The sequence below is a fragment of the Choloepus didactylus genome, chromosome 9 (assembly GCF_015220235.1).
Source record: "Choloepus didactylus isolate mChoDid1 chromosome 9, mChoDid1.pri, whole genome shotgun sequence".
Taxonomy (NCBI): domain Eukaryota; kingdom Metazoa; phylum Chordata; class Mammalia; order Pilosa; family Megalonychidae; genus Choloepus; species Choloepus didactylus.
Window position 1 is genome coordinate 133085875 of NC_051315.1, and position 23744 is coordinate 133109618.

General features: G+C 45.4%; 1 protein-coding gene and 1 pseudogene across 1 annotated transcript; both read right to left on the reverse strand.

The window, feature by feature from the left end:
- Positions 1-7792: 7792 nt before the first annotated feature.
- LOC119544809 lies at positions 7793-8731 on the reverse strand (annotated as a pseudogene).
- Positions 8732-22823: 14092 nt separating this feature from the next.
- LOC119543870 (olfactory receptor 6B2-like) lies at positions 22824-23744 on the reverse strand. The gene has a single exon (XM_037848691.1). It carries the CDS (start codon positions 23742-23744, stop codon positions 22824-22826), a length of 921 nt encoding a protein of 306 aa, XP_037704619.1.

Sequence of the window (23744 nt, forward strand, 5' to 3'; positions counted from 1 at the left end):
GATTGGAAGATTCAACCTGGCAACGATGTTAATTCTCTCCAAATTTATCCATATGTTTAATACAATTCCTACCAAAATACCCACATGTTTTTTTTTTTTGTAGACGTAGATTAACTTATTATAAAATTTATGTGGAGATGTGAAGACTCCAGAATAGCCAAAACAAGTTTGAAAAAGAAGAATAAGGTGTAAGGAATCATTTTATAATATTAATGCTTATTATATAAGTGTATTAATCTAGACAGTGTGGTGTTGGTGGAGGGATAGACACATAGATCAGTGGGACAGAGCAGAGGATCAATAAATAAAAGCACATATTTTCAGCTGATATTTGATAAAGCTGCACACACAATTGATTGAAGGAAAGGAAGGATAGCCCCTTCAACATATAAGTGGGGCACCTACAGCTTTTAACCATCACATATGGTAACTCCATTTTTAGTTTTAAAAGGAACTGCCAAACACTTTTCCAGAGTGGCTATAACATTTGACCTTCCTGCTAGCAGAATGTGAATAATCTAGTGTCTCCACATCCTTGCCAGCATTTTGTGTTGGCTTAGGTTTTCATTTTAGTCTTTCTGATAAGTGTGTAGTAATAGCTCATTGTGGTTTTATAATGGCTAGCAATGTTGAGCATTCTTTAATGTGCTTATTTGCCATCTGTCTAAACTTTTCAGTGAAAAATCTGTTTATTTTGTACATTTTCTAACTGGATTGTTTGATTTTAATGTTCAGTTCTGAGAGTTCTTTATACATTCTAGATACAAGCCTTATTTGTGATTTGCACATGTTTTCTGCCAGTCTGCAGCTTGTCTTTTCATCCTCTTAGAGGTCTCTCATAAAATGAGTTACTTCTTTTTGTGAATAGAATGTGTAATTTTTTCCTTTTATGGATTGCACTTTTGATGTCAAGTCTAAATACTTTTTGCTTAGTTCTAGGTCCTGAAGCTTTTCTCCTATGTTTTTTTTCCTGAAAAGTTTTGAAGTTAAACTTTTTACATTTAAGTCAGTGGTCTATTTTGAATTAACATTTTATATAAGGTGTAAGATTTATATCAAGGTTATTTTTTTGCCTGTGGATGTCCAGTTGATGGTTTGAAGCTGTATGTACCCCCAGAAAAACATGTTCTTAAATCTAATCCGTTCCTTGGGTGTAACCCCACTGTAAGTAGGAATTTTTATGAGGTTATTTCAGTTAAGGTGTGCCCCACCTCATTCAGGATGAGTCTTAATCTTATTACTGGAGTGCTTTATAAATGGATGAGAGAGAGAGAGAGAGGGCGAGAGAGAGAAAGAGAGAGGAAACAAGTGAGCAAGACAGTGAGCTACAGAAGCAAGAAGCTGAAAGCAGTAAACCCCAGAAGAGAAGGGAGAGATCAGCAGATGCTCCCATGTGCCTTGCCATGTGATAGAGGAGCCAAGGATCTCTGGCAGCCAGTTTTGGGAAGAAAGCCTCGCTTTGATGATAGCTTGATTTTGACATTTTCTTGGCCTTAAACTGTAAGCTAATAAATTCCTATGTTTAAGCCAACCCATTTCATGGTATCTGCTTTAAGCAGCCTAAGAAACTAAAACACCATACAACTCTGCAATTGTACTGTTGGGTTTTTACCTCAGAGAAATGAAAACTTAGTTTCACACAAAAACGTGTGCTAGAATGTTCACAGCAGCTTCATTTCCAGTAGCTAAAAAAGTGGAAAATACCCATTTGTCCTTCAACAGCTGAATTGTTAAATAAATGGTGATACATCCTACCATGGAATGCCACTCAGCAATAAAAATGCATGAACCAAGAACCTAAGATGGTGGCTAGGTGAGACAGGGCAAAAAAACACCTCCGTGAAAAATACTAGATAAAAACCAGAGGGTGATCCAGAACACCAGTTCCAGTGATGCACCAGCCAGACAAAGTCTGCTAAATCCATAGGAACTGTGTATTTGGTGAAACCAGGAGTCTGCGTTCTGAAACAAGTGAGTGAGCCAGCTGAAGGTCCAGCGGCTGTGCTGCAGTGTGGGGAAATGGTGGGCTGGCATTTGGAGGTGGACTAGTTCTTTAAAAAAAAAAAGGCTGGGAGCAGCTGCAGATAAGACAGGGAGAGCTGCACAGTGAAGCATGGCAGGAGCGGGCTGGGCTAACGCCTCGGTGTCTGGTGTGGAGGATACCCCTTCCCAAACCCACTGCTGAATGTCTCAAGACCAGGGGAGCAGAGGGGAGTCAAAAGGGGGAAAAGAACCGCACCCCTTGCAACCATCTCCCTAGTGGGCTGGGGATGCTCCTGCCCGGGGCCAGACCCACAGCTCAGAGCTGTGCCAAGAAACCCAGTGTGATGGGGAGTCTTTCCCACAGCACCGCACACATGGCACAATATTGGCCGTGGACAGTGACCTTTAATGCACCCATGACTGATTGTCCCGGAGCTGGGAGGGTGGAACTGTGTGAAAAGGAGGAAGTTAATGTGTCCATTCAACCATCTTTGCAGTGGGCTGGGAGCGCCCCTGTACAGCCCAGCGACCCAGGGCTTCCCTGGTGTGCCGGTGTGCACTAGTGATGTGGCATGGCCCTACCTCAGCAGAGGTCCTGGAAGAGCACAGCTGGGAGGGGGGCCCACTCGGAAATCCCAGGGACCCTACATGAATACCAAGGACTTGTGGGTCAGTGGCAGAGACAATCTGTGGTAAGACTGAAATGAAAGCTTAGACTCTTGCAACAGCCTTAAGTCTCCAGGAACACTTGGGAAGTTTGATTATTAAAGCTGCCCTGCCTCCCTAACCACCCAGACACACGCCCCACATTCAGGGCAACAGAACCAACAACACACCCAAATTTAGTGCACCAATTGAGCCCCACAAGAATCAGACCCCCACACACCACAAAGACAAAGTCAGGGAGAACTGCCCTGAGGGTAACTGGTGACTCATGGACGCCATCTGCTGGTTAGTTAAAATTTACACCTCCAAGCTGCAGTTCTGACAAATTAGAGATCAAGTAAAGCAAATGCCAAGAGGCCAAAAACAACAGAAAATCTTAAAGCATATGATAAAACCAGACGATATGGAGAACCCAAGCCCAAACACCCAAATCAAGAGATCAGAAGACACACAGTACTTGGTGCAATTAATCAAAGAACTACAGACAGGCAATGAGAGCATGGCACAGGATTTAAAGGACATGAAGAAGAACCTAGAAGAGCATAAAGAAGAAATTGCATGAGTAAATAAAAAAAATAGAATATCTTATGGAAATAAAAGAAACTTGGCCAAATTAAAAAGACTCTGGATATTCATAATACAAGATTAGAGGAAGTTGAACAACAACTCAGCCTCCTTGAGGACCACAGAGCAGAAAATGAAAGAACAAAAGAAAGAATGGGGAAAAAAATAAAAAAAATCGAAATGGATCTCAGGGATATGATAGATAAAATAAAACATCCAAATTTAACACTCATTGGTGTCCCAGAAGGGGAAGAGAAGGGTAAAGGTCTAGAAAGAGAATTCAAGGAAATTGTTGGGGAAATCTTCCCAAACCTTCTATACAATATAAATACACAAAGCATAAATGCCCAGTAAACTCCAAATAGCATAAATCCAAATAAACCCACTCCAAGACATATTCTGATCAGACTGTCAAATGCTGAAGAGAAGGAGCAAGTTCTGAAAGCAGCAAGAGAAAAGCAATTCACCACATACAAAGGAAACAACATAAGACTAAGTAGTGACTACCCAGCAGCCATCATGGAGGCAGGAAGGCAGTGGCATAACATATTTAAAGTTCTGAGAGAGAAAAATTTCCAACCAAGAATACTTTATCCAGCAAAACTCTCCTTCAAATATGAGGGAGAGCTTAAATTTTTCACAGACAAACAAATGCTGAGAGATTTTGCTAATAAAAGACATACCCTACTTCAGATACTAAATGGAGCCCTACTGACAGAGAAACAAAGAAAGGAGAGAGAGATACAGAGAATTTTAACAGACATATATAGAATACTACATCCCAGGTCACTGGGACACACATTCTTCTCTAGTGATCACAGATCTTTCTCCAGAATGGACTGTATGCTGGGACATAAAAACAAGCTTCAATAAATTAAAAAAAATGAATTTGTTCAAAGCACATTCTCTGACCACAGTGGAATACAAATAGAAGTCAATAGCCATCAGAGACTTGGAGAATTCACAAACACCTAGAGGGTAAAAATGAGGGGGTGATGAAAACATTCCTGGGATAATCAAAAGCTGAGGGACTTCACCACAAGTAGATCAGTCCTATAAGAAATGCAAAAGGGAATTGTGTAGGCTGAAAGGAAGGGACACTAAAAAATTGACTGAAACCACATGAAGAAATAAAGATTTCCAGTAAAGATCACATGGTAAATATAAATACCAGTACCACTGTATTTTTGATTTGTAACTCTACTATTTATTTCCTACAGGATCTAAAATACATAAACTGTAATGATAAATCAGTGGTTTTGGACTCAATGTAAAATATGTAATTTTTGACAAGAAATACATAAAGGTGGGGCAATGGAGGAGTATAGGAACATAGTTTATGTGTCCTATTGAAGTTAAGTTGGTATCAAAGAAAAACAAGATTGTTATAGATTTAAGATGTTAAATTTAAGCCCCACGGTAAACAAAAAGAAAGTATCAGAGAATACGACCATAGAGATGAAAAGTAGAGTAGGGGTTCCGAGAAGTGGGGGAAGGGGCAATGGGGAGTTAAGAAATGAGTGTAGGGTCTGTGTTTGGGGTGAAGAGAAACTTCTAGAAATGGGTGGTGGGAATGTGATTGCATTGCAACATTCTAAATGTGATTAATCCCACTAATGGAATACTAGGGAGGGGGTGGAATGGGAAGATTTAGGCTATACATGTTTCCACAATTGAGAAAAAAAAAGACAGTCTAAATGGATGACAATTAAATGCCAAGCATGATCCTGGATGGGATCTGAGGGTGGAGGAGAGGAGGTCAAAGGGACACAGATGGGACATAAGGAAAAAAAAGGAAATATAGAATGTAAACTTTGTATCAATGTTGAATTTCTTGAACTTCTTAGCTGTGCTTAATGGGATTGCACAAAAGAATGTTCTTGTCCATGGGAAAGGCATATGTGAATTATATTGTTTGTTTAAAGATGTGTGCAGCTAGCTCTCATATGTTCAGAGGACAGAGCAATAGATGATGGATGATAGATAGGGAGGGAGGGAGAGAAGGAGGGAAAGAAAGAAATGGTGTTGTGACAGGATGTTAAAGGTGGTGGATCGGGGTATTGGGGGAGGGGGGTCATGGTATGCTGGAGTTCTATATATGGGGTTTGTACTGTTTTTGCCACTGTTCCTGTTAAGTTTGAATTTATTTCGAAATAAAATTTATTAAAAAAGAAAAAAAAGAACAAGTACTAAAAAAAAAAATGCATGAACCACAGAAACACAACAGCAACTTGGATAGACTCAAGGGAATGATGCTGAGTGAAAGGTTATGTAGTTACGTACCATATGATTCCAAACATATAGCATTCTTGAAATAAAAAATACAGGGATGCAGAACCAATAAATGGTTGCCAGAGGGCAGGAAGGAGGGGAAATGAGTGGGTGTGGCTGTAAAGGGGTATCACAAGGAATTATTCTAGTGATGAAATCTTCTCTAGATTATGGTGGTACTTCCCAAAGTTACACATGATAAAATCACATAGAGCTACACACACGCACACACACACACACACGCACACACACACACAAGTGCAAGTAAATCTGAACAGGCTCTGTGGATTGTATCAGTGTCTGTTTCCTGGTATTGATATTAAATTATAGTTATATAAGGTGTTACCATTGGGGAAAACTGGATTAAGAGTGCATGGAACTTCCCTGTATATATCTTTGCAACTTCCTGTACATTTCTAATTATTTCAAAAATAAAGTTCAAAAAATATATTCTATATACCAACAACAAAGAAACAGAGAATAAAAAAATTTAGGATACCATTTGTGTTAGAACTTTTTAGAAAACCCAAATATCCAGAAAGATGTTAAAGATCCCACATTGAAAACTTCAAAGCAGCATTGAGAAATTGAAGGAGTAACAAATGAACAGTGGGATATACTGTTTTCTTGGATTTAAAGGCTCAAAAACTGTAAATATGGCAGTTCTCCTCAAATGTATCTATAGATTTAATGCAACCACAATCAAAATCCCAGCCAGTTTTTCTGTGTTTGTTTGTAAATTGACAAGCTGGTTGTAAAATATAGAGGAAAATGCAAACAGATAAGAATAAACAAGGCAATCATGAGAAAAAGAACAAGGGTGGAGAACTTACTACGAAACACCAAGATTTAAAAAAAATCCTAAAATAAGTATGGCAGTGTGGTATTGGTACCGGAATAGACAAATGGAAAAAAATAAGGAAACCAAAAACAGGTGCACACACAGTATCATCATATCGTTTATGAAAAAGGTGACATTGCAGAAGGGAAAGCATGTTCTTTACAATAAATGGGACTGGATCAATATGATATCCATATAGAAAAGAATGAATTGTGACCCATATTACCTACTGTAAATCAAAATTGATGGATGGATTTTAAACTGAAATATGAAAGGTGCAACAATAAAGCTAGGATGAAACAAGAGAGTATCTTCGTCACCTTGGTATAGGCAAACATTTTCTTAGATAGAAAATTAAAAAAACTAACTATATAGTGAAAATATGGACAAATTTGACATCATTACAGTAAACAATGTCCCTTCATCAAAAAGACAAAACCGAGAGAAAGAAAAAGCAAGTCCAGGAACCAGGAGAAAATTTTCTGGTTTTTGTTTATAACCAACAAAGGCCTTGTATCCAAGAAGATATAAGGACTCAAAAAGAGAAAGAGACCCAATATAAAATTGGGAAAAGACTTGAATGAGCAATTCATAAAGAGGATTTCCAAGTAGACAATAAGCCATTAAATACTATTTTAAACAGATGTTCAACCTCAATTTGTTATCAGGGGAATGAAAATTAAAATCACAATGAGATTCCTCTACAGCCTCAGTAGAATTGCTACATTGAAAAAAACTGATAATATCAAGTGTTGGTAAGAATACAGAGCTACTGGAATTCTCATACACTGCCCATAGGAGTCAAAATCACTACCCACTTTGGAAAAGTTTTTCAGTTTGTACTAAAGCTTACCATACACAAACCTCATGTTGCAGCGATGCTATACAAAAGTACATAGCCTACAAGATTGTGTTTATGTATATTCATCAAAATATATGAACCAGAATGTTTACAGAAGCACTATTTTAACTGACAGTATCCCTAATACTGTCCATCAATGTAGGGTGCATAACTTTATCGTGATATATTTATACAATGGAATATTATACAGTGACGACAATGCATGGATTATTGCTATGTACAAAAGCAGCAATAATTTGTCCAGGCATATTGAATGAAAGAAGCTGAACATAAAACCATGAATGAATTATGATTCCACTTACAAAATCCTCAAAAACATCAAACTATCTGATGTGGGAACACAGGAGAGTGGTCAGCAGGGGGCAGGGATGGTGACTGGGAGGGAACGCGAGGGGAGCAGGGAGTCCTTGATCTGGGTGCTGGTTTCGTGAGGTCTATTTGGGAAAACATATACATATGAAAGTTATTACTTGGGCACAGTTCTGTATGTACATTAAACTTCATTTAAAAGTTGACATTAAAAAGCTTAAGTTGTAATGTGCAAGCTATTTTATTATCATCAGAAATTGTCCTGATGTCCTATGACATCAGGACAGTCAAATGTCCTATTGAGGAGCTTGACCTAAGCCCAGAGCCTTTTTCAAGGCATCCTTAAATTCCTTGTTCCTCAGGCAGTAGATGAGAGGGTTTATGATTGGAGTGAGCACTGTGTAAACAGCAGAGATGAGCTTGTTAGAGCTCCAGGAATCAATGGCCTGGGGCCAGATGTACATGAAGATCATGGCCATATAGAAGATAGTGACCACAGTGAGGGGGGAGGCACAGGTGGAGAAGGCTCTCCAGCGGCCAGTGGCAGAGGGGATGTGCAGGATGGCCAGCACGATGTGTGCATCGGGCAGCACGGTGGCCACAAGTGGGAACACCAGGATGACAATGGCCAGGACAAAATCCACCAGCTCTGCAGTCAAGAAGCCTGTGCAGGCCAGCTTGAGAATGGGGGAGATGTCACAGAAGAAGTGGTTCAGGATATTGGAGCCACAGAACGTGGCACTGGAGATAAAGTAGACCTTGATCACGGAGACAGTGAAGGCACTTGCAAAGGAAAAGCCCACGAGCTGGACACAAAGGCCAGTGGATATGCTGACTGGGTAGTGCAGGGGGTGGCAGATGGCCACGTAGCGGTCATAGGCCATGGACGCCAGGAGCACACACTCAGTGCATACTAGAGAGATAAAGAAGTAGAGCTGAGTCATGCATCCTATGAAAGAGATGCATTTCCATTGCAGGAGGAATCCACCCAGCATCTAGGGGATGATGTCAGATACATACCAGATCTCCAGGAAAGACATGGAGCATAGAAAGTAGTACATGGGCCGATGGAGGGGATTGTTGCTCCAGACGGTGAGGATGATGGCCAGGTTCTCCACCAGGACAAAGAGGTACATGACCAGGAAGAGGAGGAAGAGCACGTACTGCAGCACGGAGGCTGTGGGGAAGCCCACCAGGATGAACGCACTGACCTTGGTGACATTCTCTCCCCTCATTCTTGGGTGCTTGGGAGTTGTGGGTCTGCAAAACATCATTGTACAAGAGTAAAAGTCTGAGTGACAGCAGCAAAAATGGTGGAGTAGGAGGCTGCAAGTTCCTGTCCCTCCACAGAAAAATCAAGCAAAAGCTGTAAGAATCATCTCCCCCAGATTTCTGAAAAACATCAAAGGTTTACAGTAAACAAGCTCACACTGAGACAAGATAAAGGCAGCTTCCAAATGGTAAGAGAGCTTTATGAGGATTTTGCTTACACTTGCCCCATTCCCTCCCCAATTCTGCAGTGGTCTTGAAGATGGCATCTGATTCCCAGGGTGGGACCTGGTCCCTGGTTCTGGAGGGAACAGAACAAACCTTATTCACCAAGAATTGTGTTGGTGTGTCTAACCTGTCTGGGATGTACCTGAGGGACTGACACAAGGCACTGGTCTATGTTTGCCCCAATTTGGAACCCATTACAAAAAAGTGGGAGACATTCCTTGAAACATGATATGGCAAATTAAAAACCCTCAGTGCCTGGGGCAAAGGATTATGCATGAGACACACATTGGAGCATTGAGACCTTGCAGGAAAAGCTGGGGAGACACTTTCCTTGAGAAATTAGGATACTCAAAAATGACCTGCAAATATTAGGGAATTTAGAAAGCCAAGTGGATGTTCAGATCAGGACACATGCTCCGAAAAGAGCTAGGATGCAGGGCTTCCACCTCTGGCTACCTCTAGGCTGGGTGTCAGCAGGATGCGAAGGCTAAGGCAGAGTTGTAAATGGCCTTGCTGAGCCTTGAAGAGGAGCCCAGCATAGAGACATGCTGCAAAGACTTGGGGGCATCCCTTGCTCTCTCTCAGCTCCTTGTCTTCAAGGATGTCTCTGTCCAACACTAGTTTATCACAAGATAAAGGGACAGAGACATGAGAGAACACACAGTGCAAATACAGACTTCAGATAAATTGTATAGAAAAGTCACTGTCCTGGGTAAAATGGTGACCCCAAAGATGTGTTCCATCTTAACCTGCAGTACCCAAGTCCCCCAAAACACATATTCCAGTCCTATCACACAGTATCTGTGTCCCCCAGGGCATATTCCAGTCCTAAACCCTCAGTACCAGTGTCCTCAGGACATGTTACTGCCCTAATCTATGTACCTGTGTCCCCCATGACATATTTCTGTCCTAACCCACAGTCTCGTAAATGGGACCTCTTTGGAACATAGTCCTGCAAAATAATAAAGTTAAGTTGAGGTCTTAGTCGCTTAGGATGTTCCCACCTCCACTCTGTGTGTCATCATGAGAGAGAGAGAGAGGCGGGACACACAGAGGCCGTGTAGACACTGGGGTTCTGCTGCCACAGACAAGGATGCCCAAGAAGGGAACTTCTAGAAGCTGAGGCAGGAGGGACCCTTCCCCAGGGACATTGGAGGGAGCTGTCCCAGCCCACAATTTGATTTTGGACTTTCAGCCCCATAACCGTGAGAGAATAAACTCCTCTAGTTCTGAGCCTCCCAGTTTGTGGTATTTTTAAAGACAGACCAAATCTAATATAGTTAGTAAACAGCCAATCAGCTCCAGCCTACAGTGAGCAGCAGGTACAAGTCCTGAGTGGCAGAATCAGTTTCCCCGTTACCACATTACCACAACCACAGGCCGAATTACCAACAAAAAAATTGTGAATCATGCAAAGAACAAAGAAAGTATGTGAATTGACAGACAAAATTAAGAGAAACTTTCCTGAAGAAACAAAGACCTTTGCCTTTTTAGACAGACTTTAAATCAATTATCTTAAATATGCTCAAAGAACTAAAGCAAACTATGGATATGAAGGGAAGGAAATGAGGAAAATAATGACTCCAGTAAGAAAGAGTATCAATAAACAAAAATTATGTATACATAGAAGATACAGATTAGGTATAGGAATAGGTATAGTTATAGGATTATGTATAGGTATAGGAATAGGTGTAGGAATAGGTACAGGTACAGGTTCAGGTACAGGTTTAGGTATATGTACAGGTACAGATTCAGTATAGGTGTAGGTATAGGTACAGGTATAGGTACAGATATAGGTACAGTTTCAGGTACAGGTACCGGTACAGGTTCAGGTATAGGTACAGGTTCAGGTACAAGTACAGGTATAGGTACAGGTACAGGTATAGGTACAGGTACAAGTATATGTACAGGTATAGGTACAGATATAGGTACAGTTTCAGGTACAGGTACAGGTATAGGTACAGGTACAGGTACAGGTATAGGTACAGGTACAAGTATATGTACAGGTATAGGTACAGATATAGGTACAGTTTCAGGTACAGGTACAGGTATAGGTATAGGTACAGGTAGAGGTACAGGTTCAGGTATAGGTGCAGGTACAGGTTCAGGTATAGGTGTAGCACAGGTACAGGCACAGGTACAGGTATAGGTACAGGTATAGGCATAGATGTTGGGGAACAGGGAAAACAGAGCTAACTCTTGGGATGGTTTTGACCCCGCTTTCCAAGGGCATACAAATCATCCTTGAGAGCAATAGGGAAGAGCAATAACACATTTATTTGCCAAGGTTTTAATGAAAACTCCTGCAGGCTTCCATTTAGATATAGGCAGGATGTGGGAATTGGAGGGTTGTGACGGCTGTGAGCAGATGTCCAGGACCCCTCAGGGGAGGCTGTTTGCAGGGCCCCATCTGGAGGGGCAGCCGAGAACCTGGACAGGTGCATTTGCTTTACTGTTTGGGCTGCAGCCTTATTTAAAATCTCATGCATGGTGTAGTTTCCCAGCTGCTGCTTGCACACTCCACAACACCACCACTATGTCAGGGATGATGAAGGCTTATATATTTAACTTCCCCCTAATTGCTGTGTTGTGCTGTATCATGTGAAGCTCTCTGTAGAAAATCAAACAGGGTCTAAACTGGGACCAGGCCCAGGACCCTCCTGGAGGAAGGGGTGGGAATGGTCGTAAGGAGCTGCCAGAAGTGAATGTGCATCATGCAAGACTCTGGTTCCTGGTGGCCCTGTTGCTCCAGCCCCACAACCTGGACCACCACCCCACACATGGAGACATCACTGCCTTTCCTGGTCAGAGAGCACCACCAGCCATTTCTGGAAACCACCCTGGAGCATGGGGGGAAAGTGAGCCTGAAGAAGGCCACAGACAGCAATTGCAGTAAGAGCTTCCAAAGGAGGGTCCCCCAGGAGATAAGGAGCCAGCTCTTGAGGGGTACGACTGCAGTAGAGGATTAGACATGGACTCAGGAGGAGAGGGGACACTGAACCAGAGGGTCAGCTCAAATACATGAATGCTGCAAAGGGGTCGAGGGGCCTTGGAGGTGGTGGAGGAAGGTCACAATGGATGTCCAGTAAAATTGGGAATTGGTGATTGGAGGGGACTTTACATCAAGCCCTGGGACCTTGGCTTTGCCCACTGGTTGGTGAGCAGGGCTAGGGCTCAGAGAGGAAGATGCTTAATCAGCTGGGGCAATGGGGTCATGGGTCCAGGGAAGAGACTAGATTAAGCCGGAATCCATCCAGAAATGTAGCAGGAGTGACTAGAGTGTCTTGACATTTAAGATTATATTTAAAAAATTGATGGCAAAGAAAAATAAAAATAAAGGGAAAATGAGAACTACTCAGGGAGATAAACCATGCTGAATGTTCACATGTGCTAAAGGCATTTCACATCCTGGAGGCTCCTAGCTTGGAAGAGGTTGCCCCTGGGGACCTGGAATCACGTCTGGGATAAAGGGATGAAGACAGAGGAGCAAGATGCTCCCAGGCTCTGACTCCAGGGCTGATCTGGGCTGAGCTCCACGCACAAAGCTCTCAGACACAGAGGGGCCCCTGGGCAGCCAGGACCACAGGCTCACCCAGGTCACAGCCCCCAGCCCTGGCTCTCCTGGGATGAGACGGGCACCTCAGGAAGTGCAGGAAGCTGGGCCAGTTCATGTGAGAGCTCCGCATGATGAGCGTTACCATCACCAGCTGTCCCATCAACCCCCAACCTACTCTGCTCTTGAAGGGATCCAATGACCGAAGGTGTAACAGGAAAGGAGAATTCAGAGTAGTGGAGTAGAGTGTCCCCGAAATTCGTGCCCACACAGAGCCCCAGAATGTGACCTCATTTGGAAATAGGGGCTAATGTGCAGACGTAATTAGGATAAACATCACGGTGAGACCCTGGTGGGTGAGGGTGTCCCTTGAGCCCATGGCAGCGTCCCCAGGACGGAAAGGCAGAGGGTCGTGTGGACTGACGGACCCTGAAGGAGGAGGGCAACGTGGCAGCAGGGGCAGTGTGGGAGTGAGGCTGCCCCACCCTGGGGACCCCAGGGGCCACCAGGATCTGGAAGAGGCAGGGAGAATGTTCTCCAGAGCCCCCAGGGGAGCATGGCTGCAGCACCTGGATTTCAGATCCTGGCCCTAGGAGCTGGGAGAGAACACATTCCGGTCGTTGTAGCCACCTGGATTGGGATAACTGTTTATGGCAGCCCGAGAAAAGTAATACACCCAGTAAAGATTGTTTTAGCAGCAGCTGCCTGTAAGTATTTAAAATAACCCAATCCCTAAGAATTTAATGTAGATGCTCAACAATATATTTTATGATTACAAAGACACCCAGCAAACTTCAACAGCCAGGGGCTGTCCAAGGAGCAGATGGGGTCCCCAGGGGCTGCCTGCCTGGAACCCCCAGACTCTCCTGCATTTCTGGGGCCTCTTGCCCTGTTCTGGCTCTGGCTCCATCTTAGCAGGAGACGCCCTTCTCCCTGCTGGCTGCAGAAGCAGACCAGTGGATGCTCCTGAGCCTGACTCTGATGTCTTCTCTTTCTTCCATCCTTCCTGCCACTCTAGTTTTCTATATTGGAGAAATATTTCATGAGCACAACTCAGGGTGTGGGGGTCAGGGAAGATGGAGACACCAACACAACCTCTACTTGAGGAGCTGATATTCCTGCTGTGACTTGGGGAATCCTAGACAGGGCAACAAACATAATGGCAGTGGGAACATTTAGCCAATTTTCTAGGGGGCTCCAGGCCCCAACCCCCCATCCCATCTATAGAGGCTCATTAATTGGGGGGTCACAACTGATCATGAATGGATAGTTAATTACTAGATAGATTGATTAAATACACAATTTTCTTTATTTACAATTATAGGGGCATTTCCAGCAAGCTCTCTCCAGCTGAACTTTAGACAAGAGCTTTAATCTCCTTTTAAATTAGCTTTTATCTTGGAATAACTTCAGACTCACAGAGAAGTAGCCCAGATACTGGAGTTCCTGTCACCTGCTGCCCCAAATGCTGACAGGGACACAGCCCTGGTGCATTTGTCTAAATGAGATCCACATTCTGTGCCTCTGTCAGCACACTCCTGACTGGGTTAGACGCACCATTTCCTCCTGCCCCACCCCCCACAATTCCAGGATCCATCCAGGTCCCCACACTGAATTAGGGGGTCTAGTGCTGACTCAGTCCCCTCCCTGTCCCTGAACACAGACTGAAAATCCAAGAGGACTTCAAGGGAGGAGCCCAAAATCTGTTCATTGAAAGTTATGTTCTGCTAAGTTCTACTGAGAAAAAGCTCTGCCCCGTCACCCAATTAAAACTCAGGGTTGAGTTTTTAGGAAAACCCTAGAGAGGAAAGTGGAGATTTCTGTTCCCCATTAGGGGAGGGTTTTCAGGAGTCTGTGGGGAGCCCTGCAGTAGCATCGGGCCTGACTGTTCCCACCTCCTCCTGCAGCCATTTGCTCTCTCCCCTCTCTGTCCTGAAGAGGTTCCCCATCCAGGCCTGTGGTCAGGGAGCTGGAGCTGAGGTCCCCGGCTCTGCTGGCCAACGAGGCTCCAGGAGGGGGCTGTGCGTGGTGTTAGAAATGGGGACACCACACTGTGCCCAGAGATGCTGGACCGTTTATGGGGCCTCCAGGAGCCCCTGTGCTGGAGGCACTGAGGGGATGCAGAAGGGCATCCTCAGCCCTGGGCTCGAATAAGGGATGGGGGCACCTGGTGGAGGTGTCATCTCCCAGCTTCCTACAGCTCCACCTCACAGCAGGTGTACAATGTGCTCTAACTCACAGAATGTGATTCTGGGATCTGCGTGGAGAGAGTAGGGTCCTACCTGGGTGAGTCCGGGAGCCTCCTGTGAGCTGTCCCAGCTGCTGGCCAGAGAGAGGGGCATCTTCTCCCCACATCCAGTGGCTCCCCTGACCGGCCACAGTGACCACACACAGTGTCAACATGCTCATGAGAAGGGCCGACCAGGAGCTGGGGGAGAACAGTGGTGGCTTTTTCTCCTGGAGCACGAGGACTCCAGGGTCCAATTACTGTGCCCAGCAGTGAAGCTGCCACCCTCTGCCAATTAGCAAAGCTGGGTTCCTCAAGGCTCTGGGGGTGGGCCGGTCTCTGTCCACCTGGGGGGCCATGGGAGGGTTTGCAGAACCCATCCCCTGTGGCCCCCATTTGGTTCCATCCTACAGGCAAGTGGCCCCTGAGAGGAGGTGACCCCATCCCTGGGCCAGCCCTCGGGCCTGCCGTTAGCAAGGGTCAAGCCAGGGTCTGTGCTGGAAGCGAGTCCACAGGTCTACAGGTCACTGGACCCCCAGTAGCAGGGTGAGCAGGAGGAGGGCAGGAGGGTGTGTGATGAGGCCAGAGCTGGGCCAAGTTGGGGTCCAGGCCTTGCTCTGCCCACAGCCACCAGAGGGGCCCTGGTTAAACTCAGGCAAACCTTGATTCCACCAACTCAGCTCAGAGCCTGGTGGTCCCGAGACCCTCCTGGTCTGCGTGGCCCACCCTGAGCCAGCCTCAGTTTCCCTTCTAGTCTCAATCCTCTGTCCCTCCCCATTCTCTCCACCCCCATGAATGTCCCTCGAGCAGGCTGGGCTCCCTCCTGCATTTTGACTCACTGTTCCCTCTGTTTGGCAGGTTCTTCCCCCAGATGTCCCCAGGGGTCTGCATCTGTCCCTCTCCCTCCTCTCACCCCCACCCACCCCTGCCCCATCATGCTTATAATCACCTCCTCTCCTGTCTCAGTGTCCAGGGGTCACCCTAATGACCAAATTGGGAGGCTCAAAACTGCAGAAATTTATTCTCAGAGTTCCAAGATAGAGTCGACAGTCAATGTGTGCATGGGCCGCACTCCCTCGGGGTCTTATGGGGCCTCCCCCCGGCCCTCCCCTTCCTCCAGGACTGGTGGCCCAGGTGCCCCAGGGCTGGTGGCCACATCTCCCCATCCTCTGTCCCTGAGGTCCGGGGCCTCCTCTGCTGCCTGTGGGGTCTCCCGGGTGAGCCTCTGAGGAGGACACTTGTCACTGGGTTGAAGCCCCCCGATACTCCAGCAGGACCCCAGCTCATGACCCTGAGGTCGTGTTTCCTGCAATCCCCCTTTTCCAGAGAAGGCCCTGTTGACTGGTCCCAGGGAGCAGGCCCAACATTTGGGGGCATTTTCGGCAACTGCACCTGCTGTGCTTTTCCTCCCTAGTGTTATATCTCAGTTGCATTCTGAGTGTTTCATGTATTCATCGTGTGCATTTTCTCTCTCTCCTAGTGGATGTAACCCACCTCCAACCCAGATTATGGGATAATTATCTGTATTCTTCTTTTCTGTACCTCAAGTGCCTTGTTATCGTTTGGCTCATAGCAGGTGAATGAATGGATGGATGAGTGAGTGAGTGAATGTTCTAGTTTGCTAATGCTGCAGAATGCAAAACACCAGAGATGGATAGGCTTTTATAAAATGGGGGTTTATTTCACTACACAGTTACAGTCTTAAGGCCACAAAACGTCCAAGGTAACACATCAGTAATCGGGTACCTTCACTGGAGATGGCCGATGGCGTCCGGAAAACCTCTGTTAGCTAGGAAGGCACATGGCTGGCGTCTGCTCCAAAGTTCTAGTTTCAAAATGGCTTTCTCCCGGGATGTTCCTCTCTAGCAAGCTTGCTCCTCTTAAAAACGTCACTCATAGCTGCACTCCGTTCAGTCTCTTTGAGTCAGCATGTTTTATATGGCTCCACTGATCAAGGCCCACCCTGAATGGGTGGGGTCACACCTCCATGGGAGTATCCCACCAAAGTCACCACCCACAGCTGGGTGGGGCACATTCCAAGCAAATCTAACCATCACCAAAACGTCTGCCCCACAAGACCACAAAGATAATGGCATTTGGGGGACACAATACATTCAAACCGGCACAGTGAATGAATGCATGAACTGGCTGATTTGGGCCATAGAAGGGCATGGAGAGAGGAGACAGTGGTGAACCCAGAGAACGAGCCATTTCCTGGTCAGGCCGACTGTGGTCATCCTGACTCTCAGAGCCCTGGGGGGTCTCCTGGCTGGCGGGCACCGGATGGCTCCCCACCCACCCATGGGGCCTGAGGTCACGTCCCTCCACAACTCTAAAAGACCCTGTCCCTCCTGGCCTGGAGTGGGTGGAGCCACGGAAGGGCAGGTGGGCTCTGGGAAGGACTTGGGGCTGCAGCTGGACAGAGAAGGTGCTGAGTGACCACGCGGGGACATGAAGCATCCCAGAGGCTGGGCAAGAGGCAGAATTAACAAGTGACATTTATCAGGAATGGGGGTCAAAACCTCCATCAGAATGGGGACAGGGGATGGGAAATGGGCTTTTCCTTGATCAGATTATGGAGGACTTTAGATGTTCTTCATTTTGAGACGGAGGTTCTCGAATAATAGCCGAATTCTATGGATGATGCACCTACACTGCCTCCCTGTGCACACAGCTGCTCAAAGTAGACGGGGTCCCTGACGGGGTCACGAGTGGTCCTCCAAGGGCACAGTCAGAGCACACCCGGCTGCCTGGCCACTGGGCAGGGCTCTGGCTTGTCTAGAGGGGTTGGGGGCTGGAGAGCCTCTAGGATCTGTCTTAATTCAAGGACAATGTGGTTCTTGGCAAAAAGCACCTCCCAAGATTACACAAATCCAGACCTTGCCTCCCAAGGCCAATCTAGAGGTGGGCAGATGCCTGTGATGTGAGCTGCAGAAGGTTCATCAGTCACCTGGGATCACAGTACAGCAGAGACCTGGCAAATCCATAGCCAGTAACAATGACGAAAGTGACAGCTACTTAGCAAGTGCATGTTCAAAACAGAGCTCAGGTGAGCAGACTGTTGGGAAGATGCTGCCATGGGGTGAGAAGCCCGAAGCCAGGTGAAAGCCGGGATGAAGACATCCCAGTGCCCCCACCTCCCTCAGACCCACTTTGCTGAGCAGAGCATTGACCCCTGACTCTAGTCATAAGGCTGGCACTCGCTGGATATAAGTCAGCCATATCCTGTCAATCAAACTCTTGTGTTTGCTTCCCAGCTGCCAAAATAAATGCCATATAATGCATTAGCTTAAGCAATGGGAATTTATTGGCTCATGGATCTGATGCTGAGAGAAGTCCAAAATCAGGATGTCAGCAAGGCAATGCTCTCTTCCTGAAGACTCATTCTGGGCTGACTGCTGGCTCTTGGTCCTTGGCTGTTGTGAACGTGGTGACGCACATGGCGGCCTCTCCGGGCTTCCCTCTCCATCTGACTTTCACTCTGCCTGTGAAGGACTTGTGTCATCTGGACTAAAGCCCACCCTGGTCAGTGCAGCCGCCCCTTAACTGAAGTCACACCTTGAAATCTTCTTTACAGTGGTCCACACCCACCAGATGGACCACAACCAAGATGTCCAAAGTGTGGGAACAGTTCAGTCCACCACACTCCTGACACTGAACCCATCTGAATGACTCCTAGGGAAATCCCATTTCTCTCCTCACCTCAGCATGCTTCCTCTTGATCTGGGCCATTTTCTTACCCCTTTGTTCTCTAATAGTGACCAGCTAATGACAAAGGAGCTGTGCTTCTTTCATCTGGGGACCTCCAGAAGGGCAGAAGCCCTGGGGACCCATGCATGGACTGGATGGGGGCCGGTCCCGGGGCATGGGCATCCAGGAGGCTCTGGGGTGTGTTAGGTGGGAGCTATCTGCCCTTGGGTAGGACAGCCAGCAGGCCCTTCAGCTTCCCCGCATGTCCAAGTGGTGACCTGAGCATGCAGGCACTGCATGGCTGTTAAATTGGTCCCATGTCTGAGCTATTGGGTGTTGAACCTAGGAGGACATCAGAGTCTTCTGGGAAGACATTTAACTCTTCAAGTTTCCAAATTCTTATGTGGGTCGCCACCCTGAGCTCCTTATCCCAGAGGCCTGGGGCAGGGTCTAAGAGCTCCTGGGGGGCAGTTCTGCATGCCCACCCCCAACACAACCCTTATTCTCAGGACTCAATGTCTGCCTTCAGGACACTCAGACAGGGCCTTGGACAATGAGGCTGGGTGAGACATATACAATTGCCACAGGTCAATCAGGATCACCCCATGTAGTAACAAGACAGTGTTTCATTCCCTCCATAGCTGCCTGGGTTTGAGGATTTGATTTATATATGAAAACCAAGCATCTAGTCTCCAGCCCAGGACCATGAGAGGAGAACATGCTGGCAGATTTACCACAAGGATGTCTACTGGTTACAATTCCTGAATACTTCCCTATGAGGAGCCTCAGAAAGTGATTCCCACCAACAGGTCTGTACCAGAACATATTGCCATTTAGTTAGGATTTTAAAATCTGCTGTGCTTTGCTGTTTCCTGAAATCCTCAGGGTAACTTTTTGTTTGTTTGTTTAAGAAGCTTTATTGTTTTCTAATTTATATAACACAAAACACCTATTTAAAGTGTACGATATAATCAGTATTGGATTTTAGTATTTTACAGGTTTTTTTTAAAAAACAATTTTATGCATATACCATACAATCCCTCCTAAGAAAAAAATCAAATGTTCTCAGTATAATCAAATAGTTACGCATTCACTACCATAATCTATATGAGGACATTTCCATTTCTTCTGCAAAGAAAGGGGAAGAGGAGGAAAAAAATGACAAATAAAAAAATAAAAGAACTGTTTAAGTAAAAATACTATGCAATACAGTAAAAATGTCAGATGACAACACTGATTCCAAGAATCCCATACCCTTCCCTCATATCCCCTCTTATAGATGTTTAACTTTGGTATTTGCCTTTGTTACAATTAATGGAAGTATATTAGGATGCTATAGTTAACCATAGACTCTGGTTTGCAGTGAGTGCATTTTTCCCCAGTAGCGTCCCATTTTTAACACCCTGCAAAGTTGACATCCATTTGTTCTCACTCATGTAAACACAATCTATTTGTATATTTTATCAGAATCATTGACCAGTCTAGATTTCACTAAGTTATACAGTCCCAGTCTTCATCTTCTGTCTTTCCTTCTGGTGTTCTACATGCCCCTAACCTTCCTCTTTCAACCGTACTCACAGTTATCTTTGTTCAGTGTACTTACAATATTGTGCTACCGTCACACAGTGCTGTGATATCCATTTCTGGATCTAAACAATCAATCTTCTTGAACATTCTGTACTCCTTCAGCATCAAATGCCCAATCTCTACCCCATTTCCATCTCCTGATATCTTCTTTTCTACTCTCTTCTCCAAACCTCTCTCTCCTGTCTGTTCCTATCTGTCTGTAGTGCTCCCTTTAGTTTTTCTTGTAGAATAGATCTCCTGTTTATGAACTCTGAGTGTCTGTTTATCTGGAAATATTTTAAACTCGCCCTCATTTTTGAAGGACAGTTTTGCTAGATATAGGATTCTTGGTTGGCCGTTTTTCTCTTTCAGTATCTTGAATAGATCATACCACTGCCTCCTCAACTCCATGGTTTCTGCTGTGAGATCCACATAGACTTATTAAGCTCCCCTTGCACCTGATGTATTACTTTTCTCTCGCTGCTTTCAGAATTCTCTCTTTGTCTTTTACATTGGAAATTCTGATTGGTAAGTGTCTCAGAATAGGTCAATTTAGATCAATTGCGTTTGGTGTATGCTGCGCTTCTTGGAACTATAGTTTTTTGTCTTCCATAAGAGTTGGGAAATTTTCATTGGTTATTTCCTGTATTATTCTTTATGCTCCCTTTCCCTTCTCTCCTCCTTCTGGGGCACCTATAACACCTATATTCATGGGCTTCATGTTGTCATTCATTTCCCTGGGCCCCTGCTCATATTTTCCCATTCTTTTCCCTATCTGTTATTTTCTGTATAGGATTTCAGATGTTCTCTCCTCTAGTTCACTGATCCTTTTTCCTGCCTCTCTAGGTCTGCTGTTGTATGTCTCCATTGTTTGTTTTTCTTTTCTTCATTTAAACAAATGTTTATTGAGTAACCATTGTTTTCCAGAACTCTAAGTAAGTGTCTCAGAATAGGTCTATTTACGTCAATTGTGGAAAACTTTAAAGAACTAAACCAGATCTTTGTCATTTGAAACTGGATAGAGCTTTGTTCCCTTTGGGGCACCACGGATGTTTATCTCACATGAAAGGACAAATTCTTTACTAAAAACTAGAATGAACTGGTTGTCCCCCTTTAGTAAAAGAATTAGAATCTTAAAAGGGATCTTTACATGCCTAAGTAACTTCTCTTCCATTGATTTTTCATCTCTTCTATTGTGCCTTTCATTCCCATAAAGTTCTACCATTTGTTTTTCAAGCATACAAATTCTTCCTTATGGTCACCCAGTGTCTTTTGTATTTCTTTCATCTCTTTTGTCACATTTTCTTTGATTTGTATTTTCATTGATTTGTTTTAGAAGATTTGTTTGAACATCTTTAATTAGTTGTTTCAATTCTTGAACCTCAGTTGTGCTAGTTTATTCCACTGACAGGCCCAAATCTTTATGTTTCCTGGTGTGGCTTGTGATTTTTTGCTTCTAAGCATCTGATTTTCTTGAATAGTTTATTCTGGAGGTTGTTTCCTCTCTTTTGCCTAGGGTTTTCTTGTTGGTTGTCTTTGATCTCTATCTTTTTTGTTTCTCTTGCTGGCCAGTTGCCACGATGATTCTGCCCCCCCCAATGTTTCCCCCCAAATCAGTTGCCCACTTTGGCCTGCCAAGGGATGGGAGGTAGGCACTGGTCACCCTAGCAAGTTCACTGTGTGTGGTAATACAAATCTGCTGGCTTCCATTGGTGCTCTGTTTCCATTGACCAGCAAAATCTGGGTTTGTTTTGGAGCCCTGCTTTAACAGTTAGGTGTTCAATATTTCTCAGCAAAAACATGGTGGGTGCTTGCATACAGGGTGTTTAGACCAGTTCCTGTGGACCTAAGAAAGGGTCTGGAGCATCTTTTTAAAAGAGTGTCAATTCCCTTCCACCTTCCAGACTGTTCATCAGATGGTGCTGTTTGGTAACTTAATCATCCTCAGAAGCTGCTTTGTCTTGGAACACAGACTGCATCTACACAGGTGAGCTGAAACTGTGGATCCTATTCCCTCAATTTGCTGGCCGAAATCTGGCTCAGTGTGGGGCTCCACCTGTGGCACGGTACTCCCTCAGCTGACCCAGTACTCCAGCCACCATCCAGACAAGGAAAAGTCCACCGGCTTCTGCTTCCCTCAAGGGCGGGGGAAGGGCTTTCAGACCCAGGGCTGGAAATGCAGTCTCTGTCCACATTGTCTCAGTCTCTTTGTCCTTCACTGACCCGGGCCTTGAAATGTCCTCCCCTGTCCCTCAGATCTTCAAACACTGGGGCTATGCCTCACTGCTGTGAGAGATTTTATAGTCTGCATCTGCGGTGAGTGGGGTCCCGTCTGCTGATTCTGTGCCTTTCCCACACTGAGACCAAGTGAGGGGGAGGGGAGAGGACCAGCTGGAATGGGACAGAAAATTCCTATGTGATATTTCTTCTCTTTCTTCAATTTGGAATTTGCAGGGTCTTTCTCCAGTCTATACACTAGTCCAGAATTCTCCTCTTTTTCATGGAATGTCTGGAGAGAAGTTTTCGGTAGCTCTTTACGTTGCCCTGTTGATGATGTCTCCAGGGTAAATTTAAAGGTGAGGAATCTTTAATAACTTTGGTCATATCTCGCTTTTGTCACATATAGAATGAGGATTATATTGGTATAATCCTCGGATGAAGGAAGGAAATACTTATCAATATATGAAGTACTTCAACTATGCATGGAGTAACCTCAGCGGACAGTTTGTTTCTTCCCAGTTGGTGTTTTAGAGAGGTTCAAGGCTGAGGTTGGCACCCCACAGAGGACCTCAACCTAAGCGACAAAGTTTTTCAAGGCATCCTTAAATTCCTTGTTCCTCAGGCAGTAGATGAGAGGGTTTATGATTGGAGTGAGCACTGTGTAAACAGCAGAGATGAGCTTGTTAGAGCTCCGGGAATCAATGGCCTGAGGCCGGACGTACATGAAGATCATGGCCATGTAGAAGATAGTGACCACGGTGAGGTGGGAGGCACAGGTGGAGAAGGCTCTCCAGCGGCCAGTGCTGGAGGGGATGCGCAGGACGGCCAGCACGATGTGTGCGTAGGACAGCACGGTGGCCATGAGTGGGAACACCAGGATGACAAAGGCCAAGATGAAATCCACCAACTCTGCAGTTGAGAAGTCTGTGCAGGCCAGCTTGAGGATGGGGGAGATGTCACAGAAGAAGTGGTTCAGGATATTGGAGCCACAGAACGTGGCACTGGAGATAAAGTAGACCTTGATCATGGAGACGGTGAAGCCACTTGCAAATGAAAAGCCCATGAGCTGGACACAAAGGCCAGTGGACATTATGACTGCATAGTGCAGGGGGTGGCAGATGGCCACATAGTGGTCATAGGCCATGGACGCCAGGAGCACACACTCGGTGCACACCAGCGAGCTGAAGAAGTAGAGCTGAGTCATGCATTCTGTGAAAGAGATGCATTTCTGTTGAAGGAGGAATCCATCCAGCATCTTGGGGATGATGTCAGATACATACCAGATCTCCAAGAAAGACATGGAGCATAGAAAGTAGTACATGGGCCGATGGAGGGGGTTGCTGCTCCAGACAGTGAGGATGATGGCCAGGTTCTCCACCAGGACAAAGAGGTACATGACCAGGAAGAGGAGGAAGAGCACGTACTGCAGCACGGGGGCTGTGGGGAAGCCCACCAGGATGAACGCACTGACCTTGGTGACATTCTCTCCCCTCAT